The sequence below is a fragment of the Phaethon lepturus genome, unplaced genomic scaffold (genome assembly GCF_000687285.1).
Source record: "Phaethon lepturus isolate BGI_N335 unplaced genomic scaffold, ASM68728v1 scaffold29654, whole genome shotgun sequence".
Taxonomy (NCBI): Eukaryota; Metazoa; Chordata; class Aves; order Phaethontiformes; family Phaethontidae; genus Phaethon; species Phaethon lepturus.
In genome coordinates this window covers 1-21630 of record NW_010536074.1, presented here as the reverse complement: position 1 = coordinate 21630, position 21630 = coordinate 1, and the positions used below count along the sequence as shown (strand labels likewise).

Sequence of the window (21630 nt, the reverse complement as noted above, 5' to 3'; positions counted from 1 at the left end):
ACATAGAGAGCAACTTTTGTAGGAAATACATTCCTGGCAGAACTTGTCTAGATAAGTCCTATGTTTAGCTTTCTTTTCATAAACGTACAGTCTATCAGCCTGGGTTATAAAGCCTCTCCCAGGTACTAGCCAAATATTCTTTCAGTCACTGGAATGTAATCTTAATAAAAAGGAATTGTTCAATAAACATTCTTTATTCCTTTGCAATGTAATTTTTTTATATTTATATAATGTGTTGGATACTAATTGCAAATACTTCTGTCATTTACAGCAGTAAAACTTATTTTCTATTAGTAAGACCTTTTATTCTAAATGTTTTGATCTTCATGATGGAAGTTATGGCTTAAGTTTCAGAACCTTATCCGAATGCTTTTGGAAATGGAAGATGTGAAGTTGTTGACTAAGTTTTTTTTGGGAGGAGAACACAACTATTGTCCCATTGTGGACTCTTGTCTGTTTCCTTTTTAATAAGAGAGTGCAGAAGTTAGAAGGGTCATCACTGGCAAAGTTATTTCAGTGTTTTCAGAGATCTGTGTTAGCAGATCTAGAAACAGAACTAGAGCCAGGAATACTAGGCAAGTCAGTCGTGGATAAATTGCACTTTAATTTCAGCTAGTGTTCCTTCTAATCACTGTTCTTCAGCTATTGTAACACAAGAAAGGTCATGCAAGCAACAACATGCTTTGAGGAACTCAGCTGTTCTTGGTTTTTTAGATGAAAGTACTTGATGTTTCAGCAGTATGTGTTGCTCGAGAGCCAAGATTCAGATTTTACTGTTTTTGCTCACTTTAAATCATTCTGCCCTTGTATACTGTAATGTTCATGTAACTTCAAACATACATGAGTATACTTGTTACAGCTAGTTTGCAATGCAAAAATGCCAGAGATACGTAAGTGCATTATTAAAGTATACATTAAAAAAATCTTTTCATACTGTCATTAGTACAAGATTTACGTATATATAATATATTAATAGAGATTGCCTGGAGAAGTTAACTTTTGAACTATGTAACAGTCCCATTAACAGACTTGGAGATATTACTAAATACGGTACAAGAAGGGGAGGGCTCCTCGGGAGGGAGGAGTGTCGGGTTAGCACCTCCCTGCCTTGCAACAGGAGTCTAAAACTATAAGAGAAATGTTAATTCGCTTTCATTCACATCTGACCTAAACAGGCTTAAAAGAATTTCCTATCAAAAAGAGTAAAAAGATTCGCCCCCCCCCGAGAAAGAAGTTTTACTTACAATTATTTTCTGTTTTGCTTTCAGCAATTCTTAGAGCTGCTGAAAAGCATGACTTCCTCTTCTGTTGTTGATAAACCTCCGGTAAGACGTGTTGCTATCTTTGGAGGAACTCATGGCAATGAGTTATCAGGGGTATTTTTGGTCAAGCACTGGCAAGAGAATGGAGCTGAGATTCAAAGAACTGGAATGGAAGTAAAACCATTTCTTACCAACCCAAGAGCTGTGAAGAAGTGTACTAGATACATTGACTGTGATCTGAACCGTGTTTTTGACCCTGATAATCTTGGGTAAGAGTAGTTGTACTTTCTGTTGTTTTACTTTTCTGTTTTGTTGTGGTTTTGTTTTTGTTTTTTAAATTGTAAGGAGCTTCCTTTCCAGATTAAAACATTAACACAAGTTCCACTACTGTTTTAACTGTGCAGTCACATAACTGAAATTACTGAACTTTAACCCAAAAAGAACAAATTGCGTGAGTGTTAACAGATTAATTTTAAAACTATTGCAGTAGAATGAGTCTCAAACCAACACAAAATCTTAAATGCAGCATTTTAAATTAGTATTACATTAGCTGTATTTGCGTAAACTTAAGTATTGCTGTTCTGAGTTGCAAAGTCATTTCTCACGTGTCTTCTTGTGCAATTCAGCTGTGGAGCTCTTCTGAATACAGTTATACTTGCTGGAAGATAGCAGATAAAAGCAAGTTAAAGGTAGACATCTGAGTATCTGAAAGAATGGCATACAAATCAGGGAAGTGTATTTAATTTCAATTATGTACAATAAAAGATGAAAATGTGAAATTAGCAAAGTTAGAAATAATGTATTGTATGGAAAAATGATAGCCAAAAAGTCTCATTGTTTTAGAAGAAATACAATCTATAATTACTGTAAAGTAATAATTGATTTTACATTTTAAGTAGGATTTTTTGTTTCTCTGCTTTTGAGACATCTAGTCCAGAGGTATTTAGTTGCATGCTAAACAGGTAATTATGTTTCAGAAAGGTCTTAATGGTAAATAAAGCTGAATATCACTGAAAGAAATAGGTATCACATATATTTTGTAAGCATGGTTATTCCTATGCTGCACGTCTTTTCATCTGGCTTTTCATCTTAGAATTTTGTGGTTGATTATTATAAAAAGATAAACAGACTTTTTAACACATGACTGTTGAGACCATTCTTTTTAATTGCTTACTTAGGACAAACGTATGAAAATAAAGTGGTTTTCTTTGTTTTCAACCGCTTTGAACATAGAACACTTGAAAAAATAGCAGATTAAGACACCTGCACTCCTCAGCAAATCCTATTAAGTTGCCTAGTTCTGTTACAACACTACAACACTACTGACTGTTTGGAATACATTGATCCCTTTAAGTGTAGACCATTCAAGATTACAAATGATTTTACAAAATAAGAAAAAGGAGAGTGAAATCCTGATACTACTGAAAGTAATGGTGGAAGTCCCGTTGGCTTCAATAAGAAGTATTAATTTAACAGTCTTATGTGAAGAAACCTTGAATTTCAGAGAAGAACTAAAGAATACAAAGGTAGATTATGTGATATACAGAATCATAAAAATTGAAAAAGGAGCTTGAGGGGCTCATGTAAAAATTCTAATCCACATTATGTCCCACCAGTAGATCAACTGCATGTAGACATTCCTAATAGATTATGTCTTGCCATTTCTAATACTCCAGTGGTGATCCCTCAGCAACCTCTTCTGATGCTTAAATACCCATGCAGCTAGTAAGGTGTTTTGTTAGTATTTAACAAAACTTGTCTGCAACTTAATACAAGTATTTCTTAAAACATTTCAAATATTAAAAATCTTGAGCTTATTGAGAAAGAAAACTGAATTTAGTGCGAAAGATACTAGGTGCGTCTACATTGTACTTGGGTAGGCATCAAAACCAGATTTGCTGTCTATGTGGAACAAGTCTGAACCTACAGCAGCTTTCTACAGTGTTAATATGTAAGATAGATGTCTTTGTGTCATACATCAGTTCCCTACAGAGCCCTTATACAGAGAGGAAGCCGATCTCGGACCTTTCCTTAGGCTAAGACCATTTTTTTAAAGTATAGTACAGACTTAGATTTCTCAGACAACACTGAGATTACAAGTGTTAAAACTCTGGAGGAGTAGATTTGAGGTAGCAAAATCTTCTGTAAGCTTTGAGGGTCAGGAGGACTTACAATAATGGACTGTAAAAGTCTGATCAGAATATGAGAAAACAAGAAATAAAACACGTTACAAAAGACCTTGTGACTGATGTCCAAGGTAAAAGGGCATGGACTGATATCTGAATGCTGTCTTCAGTAGGAGGTGGATCCAATCTTGGAAGTGGTTTAAGTTGTTGATAAATTTTTAGTTAATTTTCTGCATAGGGGGGGATTTTGGCATGTAAAGAAATAAGAGAGAAGTAAATAGTCTCCAGCTAAACTGAGATCGAAAAATTCTTACTACCTTTCTGCACAAGATACATAATAGTACGACCCGTTTAATAATCATACTTGCTTTTTTCAACCACGAATTCATCGTTTCAACAGTTTGGTAATTAAATAGATTATTTCAACTCCAGTCAATTATGTAAAATAAAAAGAAAAGGGTATACATATTTTGTTGACTGTAAAGCCACGGAATGAGTTTACTAATTTCTTTGTACTGATATTAACAGCAGGACAGTGGTGGAAGATATTCCATATGAAGTGAGAAGGGCTCAGGAAATCAATCATATATTTGGGCCAAAAGGTAGTGATGATGCGTATGACCTTATTTTTGACCTTCACAACACCACTTCTAACATGGGTGGTACCCTTATTCTTGAAAACTCCAGGGATGACTTTACAATTCAAATGTTTCATTATATCAAGGTAAAACTAATTTAAGTGAACTCTTAAAATAGATTATTAGTTGTAATGTTGTATTACTATATATTATTTTGTAGTTTCTTTAAATATGCTATTTTTTTATTCTGCAAAACTGTTTAAAATATTTAATCACTTATAGGATGGGCTTTTTTAATCAGATATAATTAATAATTTGATTATAATATCAGATAATTCAGATTTGAACTCATCATAATCTTAATGTATTAAAATGAGTGTTAGTAAGACTGATGGGCAAAGAGGAATGCTTAGAATAATATCTGTGAAAATGAATGTAATTTAATCTGCTTTCACACTGATCTGTCAGGAATGTAGATAAATTTGGGTCACACATGCTAAATAGTTAAACATTAATTTTATGAAATAATGACATGGAAAAAATAATGGAACTGGGTAATGACAAATGTTCCCTTCATCAGTATTTATAGGAGTAGTGATATGTCTTTAGAAGCTGTTTGATTCTGCTGTTCCTGAAGCTGATAAGTATTGGTAGAGTGAGGTTTGCGAAAGTGTTGGCTTAAGCGTAATCTGGTAGAAGTACCAGTGACCTAGACAATGACTGATGAATCGAGGTTATGCCAATGGTGTGGAATTCTAATTTTTTTTTTCCTTAGAAATAAGGTATATTTTAACATTGGATTTTTTTTTCTTATTACATGCATCCCATTAAATGTTTATAAAATACTTGAAGATACAGAAAGCTTATGACTAAAATTATATGAAGAGCAATGGTAGGCAGTCATCAGGAAAGAGGCCTGAAATAGGTTTCTATGTCAAAAAAAAGTTAACATAAGCCTTAATTCACAGTCTATGTCCCCATAAGAGAATATGTGTCTAACTCAAAAAATACTTGACATCTGCTTTACGGTATTTTGATTCTAAATTTTGAAACACTGATGAGTAGATTTTTCTTCCTGTTAGCAATTTAAGACTAGAACTGTGTTCAGTTATATTAGGAGACTGCAGAGTTCAGTGGAGCATGCCTGGCAGGAGTTAATGGAAAGGACACCAACAAATACAGCTTTGTATGTTTTCTAAAGATGTCCTACTTCTTTGAGGGCCATGAAATAAAGGCAACATATTGAAGACATTGTGTAAATTACTTCTGCATCAGTAATCTTTTGTGGCACAACATTTTAAAATATTTGCATAACAAAGAAATCTTTAAACAATCTCCACAGAATGCTTTGGCTCCAGAACGATGTCCTGTTTTGCTGATTGAACATCCTAGCTTGAAATACGCAACAACTCGATCTGTAGCAAAACATCCTGTTGGTAAATATGAAAAAATAAAGACTATTTTAACCCACCATAAATTCTTTAAAAATATGCCTGTTTCCAGATCTGTTCATTTCATTATGTTATACAGAGTGCTTTGATCACCAGTAGCTATTTGTTTGTCGATGTATTTACCGAATCAAATGTATATGATTATCTCTTCTTCTGCAGAGTTCTGATTTATACTTGGCTTACAAAATACAGAAGCCAGATGGCAATTCTTAAACTCAGTTAACCCACTGTTTGCAAAAAATATTTATGAGCATAAGGAAGAAGTAACAGCTTCAGAAAATAAATGTTTACATCCTCTAAATAAGCCTTGTCTGAAATGCTGGTTGTTAGCCAAGAAGAGGAAAAGAGAAGATGTGATAAAGGAAGGGGGAAATGATGTTCTGCATGGAATTGGTTAACTTTTTCATTTATGGAACTATAACCATACAAAAAAAATCATCAGTTTGCTTTTCGTATATTAAACAATGAGTTCTCTAAAATGCAGCATGGAAAGATAGAATGAGGAAAAGAATAAGAGAAATGAATATATATAGTGACCCTTGCTCTTACCTGAGTACCACACTCCAAAATGTACATACAGTTCTTTAAAACTGACTGTTAAGCTAAAGTTTCTGCTTGCCTTAAAAATTATGTATCTCTACAATTCTGCTTAAACACAAACCACAGACCCAGTCAGACATCTATTTTTGCTGTGTAATCTAAGCATGTGATATCTTATGGCTGTATTAATAATCTCCCTCATCTGCAAACAGGCGTGGAGGTGGGTCCCCAGCCACAAGGTGTTGTTAGAGCTGATACTCTGGACAAAATGAGGAAGATTGTCAAACATGGCCTTGATTTTGTGCAACTTTTTAATGAAGGTAGAGTAAGTAATGAGAGGCTCCTGTGCCATGTCAGTGGACTATTTCAGGAAAGTTTTTTTTTTAAAAGTAGGATGGGCTACAACAGTTTACAGTTAAACAGGTAAAAGGGGGTGGGGGAGGATTGTTCTCTAGACCACCTAAGTGTGGCATCAGAAAGTCAGAATTCCTGTATAGCTCCTTTGGGTAGCTTTAAGGATATTTCCTCTTGCTGAAGATTCAATAAGTACACTTGATCGTAAGCTTACAGTTGCTTTGAGCATCTGAAATACTAACTAAAAATATTTGTATAGTAGTATTGTACATGGAGAACATACATAAATTAATACTAAGAAAATGTTTAATTTACATGCCTTCTGTGCATTGTTATCTAAAATGAAAGTCAATAAATTTTGTAAGATTGCTATACCTGTATACACTATAAATAACATACTGACCAAAAAATAGGTGTTTATAATTCTTTTAGGATGCATTTTGTCAGTGGGCTTATTTTGGAAGTAGAAGGAAAAGAACATAGTTTTGCATGTCAGAATCTCCATTATTGTGCTGGAATAGTAAAGATTAAATAGCTGATACCATTCTGTGTTGAGCAGCACTAACACACACAGGCTTTTCATTGATTTCTTCATCTACAAAATATATCTTTTTAAGTATACAGTGAAAAGTCACATTTCAGCGTCAAATTTAGACCTGGGCTTCATATACTACGGTACATGATGGGACAATCTTTCTGCAGCTTGCCTTCAAGGGGACAAAAAATCTGGAGCTAGACATTTTTATGTTATATGAGCTACTCACTAGTTTGTAAACTTTGAGGTACAACCTAATGATTTAAGACATTCTAAAGAGAATAACTAATGCATTGTTTTTTTTAACAGGCAGTTGTTCATTCTGACATTAAATTACATTTATTCTTTCTAGGAAAGGAATTTCCACCATGTACAATCGAGGTTTTTAAAATAATGGAGAAAGTAGATTATCCCAGGAATAAAAATGATGAAGTTATTGCTATTATTCACCCTAAACTGCAGGTAAATCCTAAAATAGTTTCCATTTGTGACATTTTGTGTTCCCTCTGCTACATTATAGTATATCTAAATAGTAAATATTTAAAACAACAATACTGCCAATGGGTTTATCGAATACGTTAGACCTTCCCTATAGTAAGTTCTGTCACTAATGTCATACAGTATTTTGTTAACTGACTTGGGAATCACTGTACCTAACATCACTTTTGAACCTAAAACTGAAAAGAAAAAGGCAATAGGATAGCTTATATTCTATAATATAAATTAATTTTGAATTCTACAGTGAGGGTCTGCTTTTAATCAATTGTAAGTATATGCAGTTTCCTTTTAGTCCACCTTTACCAGTGAATTCCATACGAGCCTGAAAATGAGGGCCAGAACCCTGAAAAGACATACTGAAGATTAAAAGGAATTATTTTAAAAGCTTTTGCCGTAGACTGGAAAGAATATAATTATTGAGCAGAAACTCAGAATCTATCACACAAAATATACAAAAACTTGAAAGTAAATATATTCTATTTATTTTCTTTCCCTCAGGATCAAGACTGGCAGCCACTGAACAATGGTGATCCTCTATTTTTAACTCTTGATGGAGAAGTAATTACATATAAAGGGGACTGTACAGTCTATCCAACATTTATTAATGAAGCTGCATATTATGAAAAGAAACAAGCTTTTGTAAAAACAGTAAAAATGACACTCACTGCAAAACACATTAGATCCTCAGTCTTAGACCAGAACACTTCTTAAAAGCTTATTACAGATTTTCAGTACAAAAAGTGGATTTCTTCTCTGCAAAATCCAGTCTTATTCAGTAGTAATTCATGGAATAAATAAATGCAGAATCTAATTTTAAACTGTTATTTAATTAACATTGCTGAGCACTTTTAAGATGAAACATACTGTCATAATGCTAATTATGATTGTTTACTTGTTCTAATACATTGTTATAGATGCAAAGAATAAATACTATTTTTATGAAGTTTGTTAGTTCACACTATATTAAATGATTAAACAATGTACCACATATGGGTTAGTGGCTATAAAACTTACATCCAGCATCATATCATCCACAAACCTACCCCAAACCAACACTTTTTAAAATGTGGTGATTGTTGAAACTAATTCCTCAGATAAACATGCAACATATGTGACAAAGGAAAATATAGGGAGAGAGAACCAGAGTGAGGGTATGTATATTAAAATTCTTTTGTATTATCTGCATTTGTGATTATCCCCTACTGCACTGAAGTGGAAGCCTTAGGATTTGTTTTGTTTTTCTTTTTATACTTATGAAGATATCAAATAAGCTAAAAACATGAGATTTCTGAGAAAAATACACTAAAATGACATGTAAAGCTTTTTAAATTTAAAGCATTACAGGATTAATTCAAGCTGTTTCTGATTTAACATTAATTTAAAGACAAAGAGTTTAAATTTAGAAACTATCTGGTAGTTGGAAACGTAGTGGATCAATATTCAAATTCAGGAAGAAGATGCGCTTATCCCATGGAAACTCCTGAAGAGAGTTTCTATTGCAATGGAAACAAGAGAAGTTTACAGCTTTGTAACTTTCTAGGTGAGTAACCTACTGCTTATAACATTTTCCAAATAAAATGTTAATGAACTGTTGTACCCCAAAAGTTTTCAGTGAAGAAGGCAAGATTAAGTAATTAGACAGGTTTTGATGAAAAGCAATGCACAAACCATACCTGAGTATTTCAGAATGGAAATTAAGAATAATTCCATATGGGGACACTTCTCAATTTTGAGACTCACTTGTTCTATATTTGTAGAGAGAAAACCTGTCACAGTAGCTGAAAAAGAAAATGGGGATTTAATTAATTTTCTCAAGTTGTTTTTAACATATTTGACAATAATTGGGGATAGAGAAAACATTAAGAACTTTGCATAAGGATTCTATTTACTGCAAGATTCATTGCCTAGCTAACCCTCAAATTATATTTATTGAAAAGTGATGTCTTCCTTATTTACTAAGCCAAAATCCTTTTTTCCTTGCTTTGTGTAACTCCTATGGCAGTAAAATAAAAACACGGGACCAAATGTTTATTGAATTACAAGTTTTATTTAATTTAAATAAACATTGTATAAAAAAAGTACAGAATTATCTGCTGTAGTCATTTTTCATAGTGTTCTCGATCAGAGCCTTGCGACAGGAGATAGTATGTGTGATCCGGAAGGGCTCTGTGACTACAAAAGGAGGGTATTTTCTTAGTGAAGAACTTTTAGAAACAACCCCCCAGCTTCTTCCTCAGTTTTATCATACAGTTTTGTACCTGGACATTGGCACAGCACACTCCTCATTTTTTTTATGCCTTCCCTGTTTTATGGCTACACCTACAGCGTGACCTCAGTACAGTGCAGTGTTTTCAGTGACAAGTCTGCCCATAGCAACACGGAGTACAGCACAGGCTAGTTTTTTCTGGTTCCTGAGTATATATGAAGAGGTATTTTTTTTGTACAAAAACTGGCACTCAAAATAATCCAAACAGAACTGCATAGTCCCAAGGCAATATTCTTTGTTGGCAGTTTCCATGCAAAATTAACCAGCAAAGATGAAAGATTCCAAGACCACAGGAATTTTTCGTCTCATACTCACATATCCTACTAATGCAGCCAAACAAGGCTCAGATATTACACTAGTCTATTGATAACGCATAAATGTCCTTCCCCTTAAATTCCTATGCCCTGTAAAAACACAACTGAACTGAAGATTTCAGTTTGATCCCATCCATCCAGGCCATACACGGTAGGAAGCACAGGATCTGGCATCTAAAGAAGGCTGGTTGGGCAGCGAGAACCACGTTCACCATCCCTGCAAATAGCTTTGCACTATCCTTTCCGCTGGAGAGTTCCCTCATGCTCTCTTCTGTGTTAAGAAAGTCTTTTGGATCATTTTGCCCACAGCAGGCTTAGCTGTAAGAATCCAACGCAATTCATATTATCATTCAAATGCAAAATCAGTGTACAACCTGAGTCTCTCCTAAATAGCACCTTTAAAACAGGTACCAAATTAATATCTATAATGAAAACCCGTGACACTGAAGACATATAATGTATTAATTGAAATTTAAAAGCACATAAAACAAATACTTCTTTTTATACATACACATATAAAATAGAAAACTAAAAATATAATTCATAGTACTAAGTCATCACAGGTAGTGTATAAAAAGTGCTACAGAAATGCATTACATAGTCCTCTGAATTAAAAAAAGTAGCTTTAAAAGTCTGCAATTGTATTGCATTTAACTTAATTTTGCTCATTTTGGGAAGAAATACTGACTTCTTATTTTCCTAAAGTGGTTGAATACAGAAATTAATTTACTTTTAAACCAGAACAACTTCCAATGTGATAACTTATTTTATGCAGCAAGATGGAACAGCATGGAAAAGCTGAGTAGGAAAATAAAGGCATCATGACTGGAACAAACTCAGAAATAGTCTCCATTTTGAATTATGTTTCTGTCCTATCATTTTATGGGAAGGCATATATGCACAGTAATAAATAAAAAACAGTAACACCACATTATACCCTAGGGATTACACACAGGAAAACAGGTAATACAAAAACTAATGAGACCTGAAAAGGCTTTCTCCAACTTGTGGGACCAAGCCACCAATAACACTGACAGTCAATACAAAAGCTTCAAATGTATCCAGAACATTGTTATTTCAAAATAACGTACTTCATTTAGTAGTGTTCAGAATTGAAATGCCTTTCTTTTTTCTCCACGACAAGAACATAACCTTTTTCAGTGTACAAAATATTTCTCATGAGCTAGAGATTCCAAAAGACAGAGGATTTGGATCACGATGATCTTAATTTTCCACAAAAGGAAGAAATATCTCACATTTGACCTTTTTTATCCAATAAAAAGTCTAGAGACAAGTTTGAGTATCCACACAAACTTGGACAGCTGTGGTTTTCAAGGGGCTCAAAATCGAACCACTGAAATAGTACATTTTATTTTAGCTTAGCTGCCCTGATTAAATGAGTTAAAAGTCATCAGACCATGTCACCAAAAGTTTGTGTTCCAGCTGGTTACAGCTGTCCAAATTATCAACAAAGCTTTCAGCATCCACTGCTGATGCTTTTAACCTTCAGAACGACCACATATCAAATACAGCACAACTAAACAGAAGTTTCAGGCAAATCATCCATTTCTTCAAACGTATTCAGGGTGTTTTTGCTATTAGTTCTTGAATTATCTTGAACTTTGCTTGGATCTGAAAAAAAATGCATTATAAACAAAACAGGATATGGTAGAAACTGTATATGCAGGATCAAATTTTTGCATGTCTATTTTTTGTTAAAAAAATCACGCATTTATTTAAACAGCAAGTTGTCAGTTTACTACCATATCTTACACAGAAATTCTTCTGTCTGCTCCTTTTCATTATTACTGAGATCGTTCCACTAAGCAACATAAATGCTAGTTGCCTCAAGAACGTGCTTCAGAACAAGTCTCCCAGATCCTTATATGCCCCTACCAAACTCTGACGCCTGCTGCTAGAAGGACATCTGACACCTCAGAGTTAGGTCATTTCTCTATTACACTTCCAACACTGTCAGCAGACGGGTATCTTGAATTTCCTGGTCAACATTCACGAGGGGCAGTTTGTCATCCGATATATATCGCAAAACATAAACATGAATGTTCTAGGGTTAAAAACAGCAGACTATAGTATTGTTGGGTAGAATCAGTCCGATTTCTTGACAGATTTTGCAATGCTATAGGTAACTGTCAGGACTAAGTGTACTTTATGTCAGCTTTTTCAAAATAACATTTTCTGTCCATTAAAAAGTTCTCTGGCCTTATACCATGCAGATACCATACATAACTGCTTAGAGAAAAATAAAAGATGAAACCACCATGTTTTGGTGCCAAGGTGTAAATAATTAGAGTTTGTAAGTTTGTAACCAATCCTCTCTCTAAATCTTTAAAAATAATATAACACCCCTACCATATGTTTCTCATACTATGAGTTTCCCTAGCAGTAAACTGTGATTGAATATCTAGAGCTCATATTTTTAAAGGTATAAAACTATATCAAAGCATTTCTAAGAAAAACAACACTATGTCACAAATACAGCGTTGTAAAATTCTGCAGTACCTGTTGGCCCTGGATCTTCATTAATAAATGAAACATGTGTTTTCCACTCGGTCCATTTCACTTCATTAATCCTGTTTACATTGCATATAAGTTGTGTTATTAGCATGCATTATCTCCCAGCTACATAGCTGCACTTCCCCTTTTACATCTTTATTCCTTCTTGGGATTGTCATTTACCCTCATAGGCTGAATGTCTTTTGCAGTGTTATGTACTATATGAAGATGACAATAATACCAAGAGTACTTTATAATTTCACACATTATGAGTACAGTCTTGAAACTCACCTTAAATATTTAAGTATTTTTCATAAAACAGCATAGTAATAGATTCTTTAATATTGTAATCATCAATTAGCCATCAATTTAAATATAATTACTTTTAAGCTAACATTCAAAGGAGATTATGACAGTGACATTTACTGCAAGCAGAACTGATACTTGTACATTAAAAACATATGAAGTTGAAAATCTGTTTTCTTACCAAAATATCATCTACATTGAAAAAACCCTATACATTTTCCCTTTTTTTAAACAATTGGTCACAACTGAAAAAAACAAATTGGATTTTTATATACCTAATATAATTTGTAGAGATGTAGAAATATTTTAAGGAGGCTTTTGAGGAGAAACAACCCTGAAGAAACATACAGAGCAGAACTGATAGCACAGTAGTCTAGCTTTGCTTTACCTTAAGCACACCCTGGTGTCATTTTCAGCCACTTTACACCGTTCTCCCAGTTGGAATTTTTTCCTCAAACATTTTGGTAAGAATTTTTCAAATTCCAAAATAGTTCTGGCTCTCTATTAACAATAAATAGTAACACAAGTATGGTTAACCATATTCAGAATTGTCTGATGACATAGCATATACAATTTGCAGGCTCCATGTTTCATTATAACATGCTGTGACCCCATCCACCATCTGTAACCAACACTGATTCCAACAATAGCAAATAATACGGCATGCCACTTAATATTTGGCACATGCAAATAAAGAGCTCACAGCTTTCTAGTTAGCCCCCTCACAGAAGGCATACTCAGAGAAGAACCAAGAAATCTCACTCTAAACTCAGCGTTTAAGGTTTAATGCTAACACACCGTCATGCAACACCTGCCAGAAGGACATATATAACCTGTAGAGGGATGCTGCCCACCACAGAAAGCAACTCCAATCCTAATTAGACTGTGTTCTCAATGACAGCTTGGGACTCAGAGGTGTCTAGCCTTGGTAAAAGACCAGGCTTGGATAAGGTATGAGAAATTGGAATGAGCTCATGCATTGCTCAAACCCAAGGGATGCGTGTAACAGAGCATGCTGTGTTACAGATTTCTGGGCAGATAATGAAACACACCTTCCTGGTGACAATATCAAGGGGAACGAAAGTCATAAAGGTATGTGACGCTGCATGAGGTTGAAAATCCGAGCCATAAGATTAGAATAGTTGTTATTTCTGAAGTTACTACGATACCCTAATACTAAAATGACTTATTTCCATTATTTGTACACATGCACAAATGGGGATTATCATTGTTAATACCTAACCTGTTCTGTCAGCATGCTAAGTTACCGTATGTACAGCCCAAAAGATTTTAGCCAATGCATCTGTACTTGACTAAGCAAACTAACTCACAAACCTGGAGTTTCCAGATGTGCTCACTCTCTTTAGAAATATCTTCCACTGTTTCTCCCATTAATGCAATCAACATGTTCAAGAGAAGAACAAAAGTCAACACAACATAAGTTATGAGGAGCAGAAGAAATAGTACAGGATACTTTGAATTTTGCTGGATCTCCAGATCACCCAGTCCTAGGGTGAGCTTAAAAAGATCCATCAGAACAGGTCCCAGGCTGCTGTTGGAATGGCATTCACTGCCGTCTTGGCAGGTTTCAATCAATGCAGCAAGAGCTGAGAAGAAAGCATGAGAAAATTTTAATCACAATAACGCTTTATGTATACATGGCATTTTATCCTAAAGAATTCAAAATGCACTGCATAATAAAGAGCTAGAGCTGACCAGCCACATACACAGCAGCAGCTAGATGACAGATTACCCCAAAGCAGAAAGAGCCCACGTCCAAATGAAATTGCAGGCAATTGAGAAAGAGCCAAATTACTTATCTGTTCAGATAGTCTCTGGACAGTTTAAATCTCTAAACTTGGCTTTTTAATATCCAGAAGAAACCCCAACATGAGCTCTCATCATGACAATAGGGTTCTTATTCATAATAATGCTAAAATTTTTACTCACACAGAGCATCAGTGCTTTTCTCCAGTAATATTTACCTACGCCAAATCCCAGCAAAAACACGATATAGACAACTAAAAATTTTATCACATCTTGCAGGATGACCTAAAAATTAAATTAAATATTTATCAGAAATTAAAATTGAGAACTAGTTGTACACTTATGAATTCTGCAGGGATACAGGTGTGGTACACGCTAAAGTGTCGGATTGCTTTCATTAAGCAAACTGGTTGTAGTCTCAGTGAGAAACCCAGAAAAAATTTAGGTCTGATTTTTTATCTCATGACTGAGTGCCTGGCGCATTGTCCAGGGGTGACTCTGTACAATATAGGCATTACAGCATACGGTGCAATTAGATAGCAGAACTACGTTAGCTGAAAAAACACAAGTTACTTACATATTTAATATAAAATGTTAATTTTAAGATATAAACTATTTTCTGCCATTGAAGCTATATAGCGTATTCTGCTGAAATAATACGTATAAACTGAAAATAAGACGTTTCAAGATGAACTATAAAATACATCTAAATGGCTAAATATGCTTGGTTGGGATTGTATCATAACAAGGCAGGTAAAACAAAAGAAAACAAACTTGCCTTTTGAATCATAACACTGTAAATGCCCATGGACTGGAAACCTCTGGTGAAATAGAGCATATTAGCCCATCCTAGGGCCATTGCCAAAACAAGACACACGAGGTGTTCTTTGTAGGAAAACAAGTACAAAAAGACAGAGAAGATCACAAGCAAAGCTTGTATAAAACTGTTAAAAAACAAACACATGTACGTAAAAGGGAAATGACTAGCACGAAACCAACAACATAATGGAAAAATATGAAAACAAGACTTTTTTGCTTCTTATGCGCCAATTCTAATTTCATACTGCATTCTATTCTCCCCTATGAACATTACCATTGTAGTTTAACAATAAAATATATGAGTACAAGTAGTATAAGTATATTAACATATTAGGATTATATTTATTAAAGCTTACTTTAAGTGAACTGTTCTCCCTAGAATAGCTGGTCAGTGCAGCTTTTGCTGACAAAGACATTAAGAATTCTTAGCAGTATTTTTGAAATCATTTAATTCAAACTTTAGCTTAATGAATTGTTAGAATCTTTACAGATTTTTCCATAAAGAAGGTAGACACTAGGAGAAGGTGTGATATGCTGTGATAGGATGTAGACCAGATTCTCAGCAGCACAAGATCAGTATCAGTGTGGTTGTAAGAGAAAGAAGAAAGGTGGAGTTAAGCCTCCTCTCCTTTTATTGATCCTACAATCCTATGCCAGAAATGAGAGGGACTCCTCTGTGCTTTATCTAAGCCAGGTGATGGGACACTCCCATCAGCCAGCTGAACCAGCTTTACGGTATTTTTCCTTCCTGAAGGAGTTAAGAGGAGTGTGAAACTATCTGGTTTATTAAACATATCTCTCTATACAGCTCTAAAGAGATACAGCATCAGAAGAAGCTAAAGACAGTACTGTACCTTGGAAAAAACAAAAACCAGTCTGTACACATCAACCCCCAATATTGTTACTGACCCATGCAACCATAACCATGTGTGTTGCAGAAAAGCTGCATGTAAGATTACATCCATCCCTCTAGAAACTGATAATCTAGAGAAAAAGCGAGCATCTGCTACAGGAGTACATTCTCTGCGACCATTAGATAAGCATTTTATATATAGTATAAAATATATGCAGGACAGACTTACAATGCAAAGTGGAACCATGCATCAGAGAGAATTGATTGCAGGTCTGAGGGCCTAAGCAGAAAGATGGCTACGCTCTATGCGGACAGATATGTAAAATACAGAAATGGTAGTAAGAGAAAGCAGGCCTTAAAATTGATTTTTCAAAATAATTTAATTGAAGTTGGTGTTCTAAAAAATCCATCTACTGATAAGACATAACTTCTAGAATGAAAAATCTTTTTATAGGGCTGCAGCTGCAAAGTTTAAATTTCTGTCATCTCTGGCATAATGTAACAGTTAGTTACTGGTTTTACTTATAGTATATGGCAAAAATTATGCCCTATTTTTTCCCCGTTACAAGTTCTAAATCAACAGTGTCCTTAAAGCCAGTAATTTGACAACACCGGTGTTATACAAATATCAAATCTGTCTTGAGAATTTGAAAGGAAAAATCCCTCATATTTGTTTCAGAGCAATACAGTTATATTCAAATATATAACCAGGGTTATTCTGAGTAAGTGATGTACTTAGTGCCAAAAGTGCCAAAGACTTTTAGAAATTACACATATTAAAGATGTTCCAAACGTATTGCCAATATCATCATCATCAGCGTATTCACAAATCTAGAGAGTTCTTCACCTATTTTGTTAAGTATTTATTATTAAAAAGTCTTACCTCTTTTATAGCTAAAAATATTGCTCCTAACATAACCATCACCTGTCCTGATAACTGCAGCCATCCCACACCACGTGTTAGAGCTAGTGGATAAGGTGGAGCCTGCAAGACAGGTCCAAAATGAAAGACTGAGTTCCACACCTGAAGGGTAAAAGGCAAAGTAACAGGAAGCCTCGCATATGCAGCTCCTGGGTACACAATTTCTCCCCTTTCAGTGAGAATTTTCTTCATAGTGGATTTACAGAATCGGCCCACTAACATATGTATTTGAAATAGCAGAAGTTTCTTTAAAAAAAATGGAAAATACCCTCACCACACTTTTAGAAATTTAACTACCTGTCTTTATATTGTGTATTTGTATTTTGGGTCACTTTCACAAAATGCAAATGCGATTATCTCCTCTATAACTGCTCTTCTTCCTTCCAGATACGAAGACCTGATGTGGGAGAACCTGGTCTCACTACAGCCAGATATTCTGATACCTGGTTTTGGTTTAGCATTTTAAATACAATTCAGGAAATACTATTGCATTTTAAATCAGTAAAATTTGGTGAGATTAAGTTGCTGTACTCACTTCATTTTCATTAGGCCTGTGGTAGGAAACTAACGTTAATGTTACATTGTATAGGAAATAAAAACAGCATGACATGAAAAACATGTGTCGTGCAAACTTCTTCCATTTCATTCGCAGGAGGGAATTCAGAGGCTCCAAAGTCAGCATTTCGTGACGATTCTGTAGGAAAAAAACAAACAATTAAGATTTGAACTTGCCACCTGTAAGGAAAGTGAGATAATTTCAGGCATGTGTTTTGTGTATTTCATTCGGGATCTATCCTTTCTGATCTAGAAACACATCTATGCTCAAAGATAGGTGTCAGACCCTAACCTGACACCATACAGGAGACAACTCTCATGCTGGGATAACCTGCCATACTCTGGTAAATTATGGTTGAGCTAATTAATTTGTGATGTTTGTGATTTGTACTGTGAACTTCTGGTCTTGCTTCCTACAGAAGTTTTACGGTAGTATTTGAATTTAGCAAATGTAAAATTCTGGCTTTGAAAAGCTAACATTCCTAAACACCTGAAATACATACCTGTTAAGTAAAGTTTGTAACATTAGGCAGAACATCCTTGTAAAGTATTTCTGTTGGTTTGCCCTGTTCTCATGTACTACCTTAGGCAGCTGCTCAGGGCCACTCCATGGAGATAAGACACTAACTTTGGTCAGACTAGCTGGGCCATATTTATGTTCCTGTGCAAGGGAAATTGATTTAATCTCAAATGTAGAAAAAACACTCCCAAAATGCCTAGCCCGTGTTTCAGGAGCTGAATGCATATTCACTTACAATTGACAATCTACAGAAGTATAAAATTCATATTGCTCCTGATAGAAAACTGAGAACCAAAAGTTCCTGTTGATTCTTTTACAAGTAATTCAGTCAAATGTATAAGCCAACACAACTGAAATGAGTGTACTGCTAGAAAAAAAAAAAATTTAGAAATAGGTAACTTACACCAATATTTGTATTATAGACAATAATTTCCAATACTGAATTGTCTGCAGTGGTATCTAGTTCTGTCAGATCGTAAAGAGAAGATTGAACAGGACCATAAGCCCAGTCTGTGAATTTTCTTGACAGGCTCCTGTTATGCTTATCTCTTATCTCTCTGCTCAGGATGTATTTTAGAATCTAAAACATGAACAGAATCATTTGTAAGCAGATGCATTCTTCATGGGAAAGGAGAAAGCACACATATATACTTGCCCAAATCCCTGACTTTTAACTATCACATTTTCTACAGTAGTGCAATTCAACATATTTGTAATTCTGTTATTCGGTAAGCAGTGTTTAGAGAAGACAGACCTCTAGGAAATAAAAACAGTATTTTTAATGCCTTTGGATTTTCTGTCAGAGACATTTTTCTAAAGGATGAAAGCACAATTTTCCATGCATTCACATTTGTATCTTCCTTTAATTTAATTAACTACTTTCCAAATTATCCCGCTATCGATTCTTTACCACAATACAGTTGTTTTATGAGAGAGAAATTCTGCAGTAGCATAACAGAGCAGTTCTAGGGCATTTTCTGAAATTATTCAAAGACGGAATATTGTATAACTGTAGTACTGTAATAAATGCAGAATTTTTGAGTTTTTGTACAACTGAAGGGTTTCCAAGGCTGCTGTTAAACAGCATGTGTATTTTGTACGGTATTTTGTTGTTAGAAGGAAACCTAGAAGGGTAGAAACAACATTGCAATAGAAATATTTGCTTGTATTTTGAACAAAATCAGCTCACCAAATACTACTGGTACATAGTACAGCATAACAATCATGGAAAACTAAATGTCAGAGCACTAATGTCTGAGTACATAGTTGGCCTTGACTCTTTCTCCATACTTAATTTCTCTTAGATGCTACTGAAATAATACCCACCTCTAATTTCCCAGTTTTTGCAGCTAATTGTAGTGGTGTCAAACCCTCCTTATTCTTTGTTTTTTCCAGATTTCTGTCTTTACTTTTCAACAAAATCATATCATACATTCTGATTACAAAGTCATTCTGGGTTTTAAAGTCCTCTGCCACAGTAACTAATGCATGGAGGATATTGTTTCCTCTGGAATCCTGAAAAGTAATATTGGTCCTGGTATTGTCCATTAACAGTTGAATTATGTCTGGTTGATTGGTACATGCGGCTAACGCCAGTGCAGTTTCACCTACAAAATTATAAAATGGAACACATGTTCATATTTTATTACAAACATTCAAATCATATTATAAAAGTGACATATATATAACAGAGTATATAGTTGTGTTAAGCATCTTAATATATGAAAGCACATATATATTGATGGTATTGAATTTAGCTCTTGTTTTATGAAAGCTTACTTTGCATGAAAACATTATTTGGAGAAAATCTTCAGAATAAAATTTTTTACATTTCTTTTGCCATTCAGCATTTACAATTTTTTTGGTAAACATTTTACAATTATTTCTGAGTGTTTATAATACATTGCACTCTGGCAAGTTACTTTTACAAAAGGTACTATGCCATTTTTGTATCTGGTGATGTGAGTTTCCTAATCTGTGCTTAGCTACAGTAATGATTCACACTTGCCTGCCTTCCATGCTGTCTTAATTGTTTGGGTATTCCTTCCTAACTTTTCTAGAGAGATTGGATTTCCACTTACCAAAATAAAAGCCTTCATGCTTATGTTTGGGATTAAAGAAAATACCCTGGGCATGAGCATTGACATCAGCTCCTTTTTCTATAAGGCTCTGAGTTATTTCATATTGTCTTCTTTCAATGGCAATATTTAGAGCTGTCTGGCCTGAAATGACAGACACAGGTATTTAGCATTGAATCTCTTAAGGACATTATGAAACATTAATGATGTTTCACAATGGATGGCAGCAGTGATAATGAATAAAAGCCATTTTAGGAATTTAAACCACCATTAGAGTGTTTGAAAAACACATTGTTTTTATGGAGGTTATATTTAACCATATACCTGAAATTGGTATCAGATGGCAATACCTTTATATGCCTCTTCTGTGTATGCTGCATTGATAAATCTCTCCAAAATACCATTTTCTTCTGCAAAGGATAGTAACATATTCACAATCTCATTTGTGTTTTGGTTGATGTTCAGCAGAGCTTTCATCAGACAAGTTTTGCCAGTATCTGAAGCTGTGAATTTTTTCATCAGATAATCTACAAGAGTGAATTTTGAGATTAGATCATCATTCATTATTAAAGTGGATGGAAATTAATTCTAATCTTTTGTTCATTAGGTGTGGAACCTGAGGGATATATATGAACATAAATTATTTGCCAAGCAATTGCTCCATCTTACTCACTTTGTATTTGAGCTATGTATACTTGGTGAGACGATGCATTGAGATGTGGTACTTACAAGGTAGCCAATGCACTTGGTTCTTCTTTCTGGCATCCCGCTGCCATGGTAACTCCAGACAGACCCAGAACTCATTCCTAACTTCTCTGCCTGTTCTCCATGCTGCACACATCACAAGCCCTGTCTACACTGAAATTTGAGTGCAGCTTGGGTAGAGACATCAGCTTTGAGTCTTGCGCTGCAGAAGGCTAGCTTAGGTATGGCTATGGGAATACAGTGCAGATAGACGCTCCGTGTGTCATGAATGGGAGACAAGTACGCGCCAGTGTTGCCTCGGAGATGGCAAGGAGGTGGCTGATCGAATACCTTAAGCTTTCATTTAGAAATAGGAAATGTGTCATACATTACATCGCAAACAAGTGACTGCAAATTCGCAGGCAAGTAGCTGCTGCCCAGTTTTAGACAATACATACGCTGCCAGAAGAGCTAGCAATCTTCCTTCAGGAAACTCCACAGTTTACCTGGCACAGTCATGTTTGTACATGCATTTGATCGTTCCTTCAGCTCTGCGAGCAGGCACTGCAATTCTTCTGTATTCCCCTCAGATACTGCCCGAAATATGTATCTTTTCAACTTCTTCCGGGCACCAGTCTGCTCAGGTCCTTGTGATATGTTAGCGCTGTAATTGTAAGAAATAATAATA

At 34.9% G+C, this 21630-nt stretch overlaps 2 protein-coding genes across 2 annotated transcripts; one reads left to right on the top strand and one right to left on the bottom strand.

Moving 5' to 3' along the window:
* Nucleotides 1-1292: 1292 nt before the first annotated feature.
* ASPA (aspartoacylase) lies at nt 1293-8130 on the top strand. The gene is made up of 6 exons (XM_010286059.1): nt 1293-1531; nt 3917-4112; nt 5309-5402; nt 6170-6277; nt 7199-7308; nt 7843-8130. The coding sequence occupies exons 1-6, from the start codon at nt 1293-1295 to the stop codon at nt 8053-8055; spliced, it is 960 nt and encodes a 319-aa protein (XP_010284361.1). The 3' UTR covers nt 8056-8130.
* A 3331-nt stretch (nt 8131-11461) lies between these two features.
* TRPV3 (transient receptor potential cation channel, subfamily V, member 3) lies at nt 11462-21613 on the bottom strand (the record flags this gene model as incomplete). The annotated part of the gene is made up of 14 exons (XM_010286061.1): nt 11462-11556; nt 12445-12515; nt 13133-13245; nt 14080-14351; nt 14730-14796; nt 15290-15455; nt 16413-16486; nt 17067-17168; nt 17641-17799; nt 18584-18760; nt 19507-19787; nt 20262-20402; nt 20609-20785; nt 21449-21613. Coding segments are annotated over 14 exons (2060 nt in total), but the record flags the coding sequence as incomplete, so codon positions are not given.
* Nucleotides 21614-21630: the final 17 nt, after the last annotated feature.

Bases quoted from the DNA above. Each gene is read 5' to 3' on its own strand.
- ASPA (XM_010286059.1), top strand. From the start codon at position 1,293: ATGACTTCCTCTTCTGTTGTTGATAAACCTCCGGTAAGACGTGTTGCT. The intron at 1,532-3,916 runs GTAAGAGTAGTT...TGATATTAACAG, and splicing joins TTTGACCCTGATAATCTTGG to CAGGACAGTGGTGGAAGATA. The intron at 6,278-7,198 runs GTAGAGTAAGTA...TATTCTTTCTAG, and splicing joins TGTGCAACTTTTTAATGAAG to GAAAGGAATTTCCACCATGT.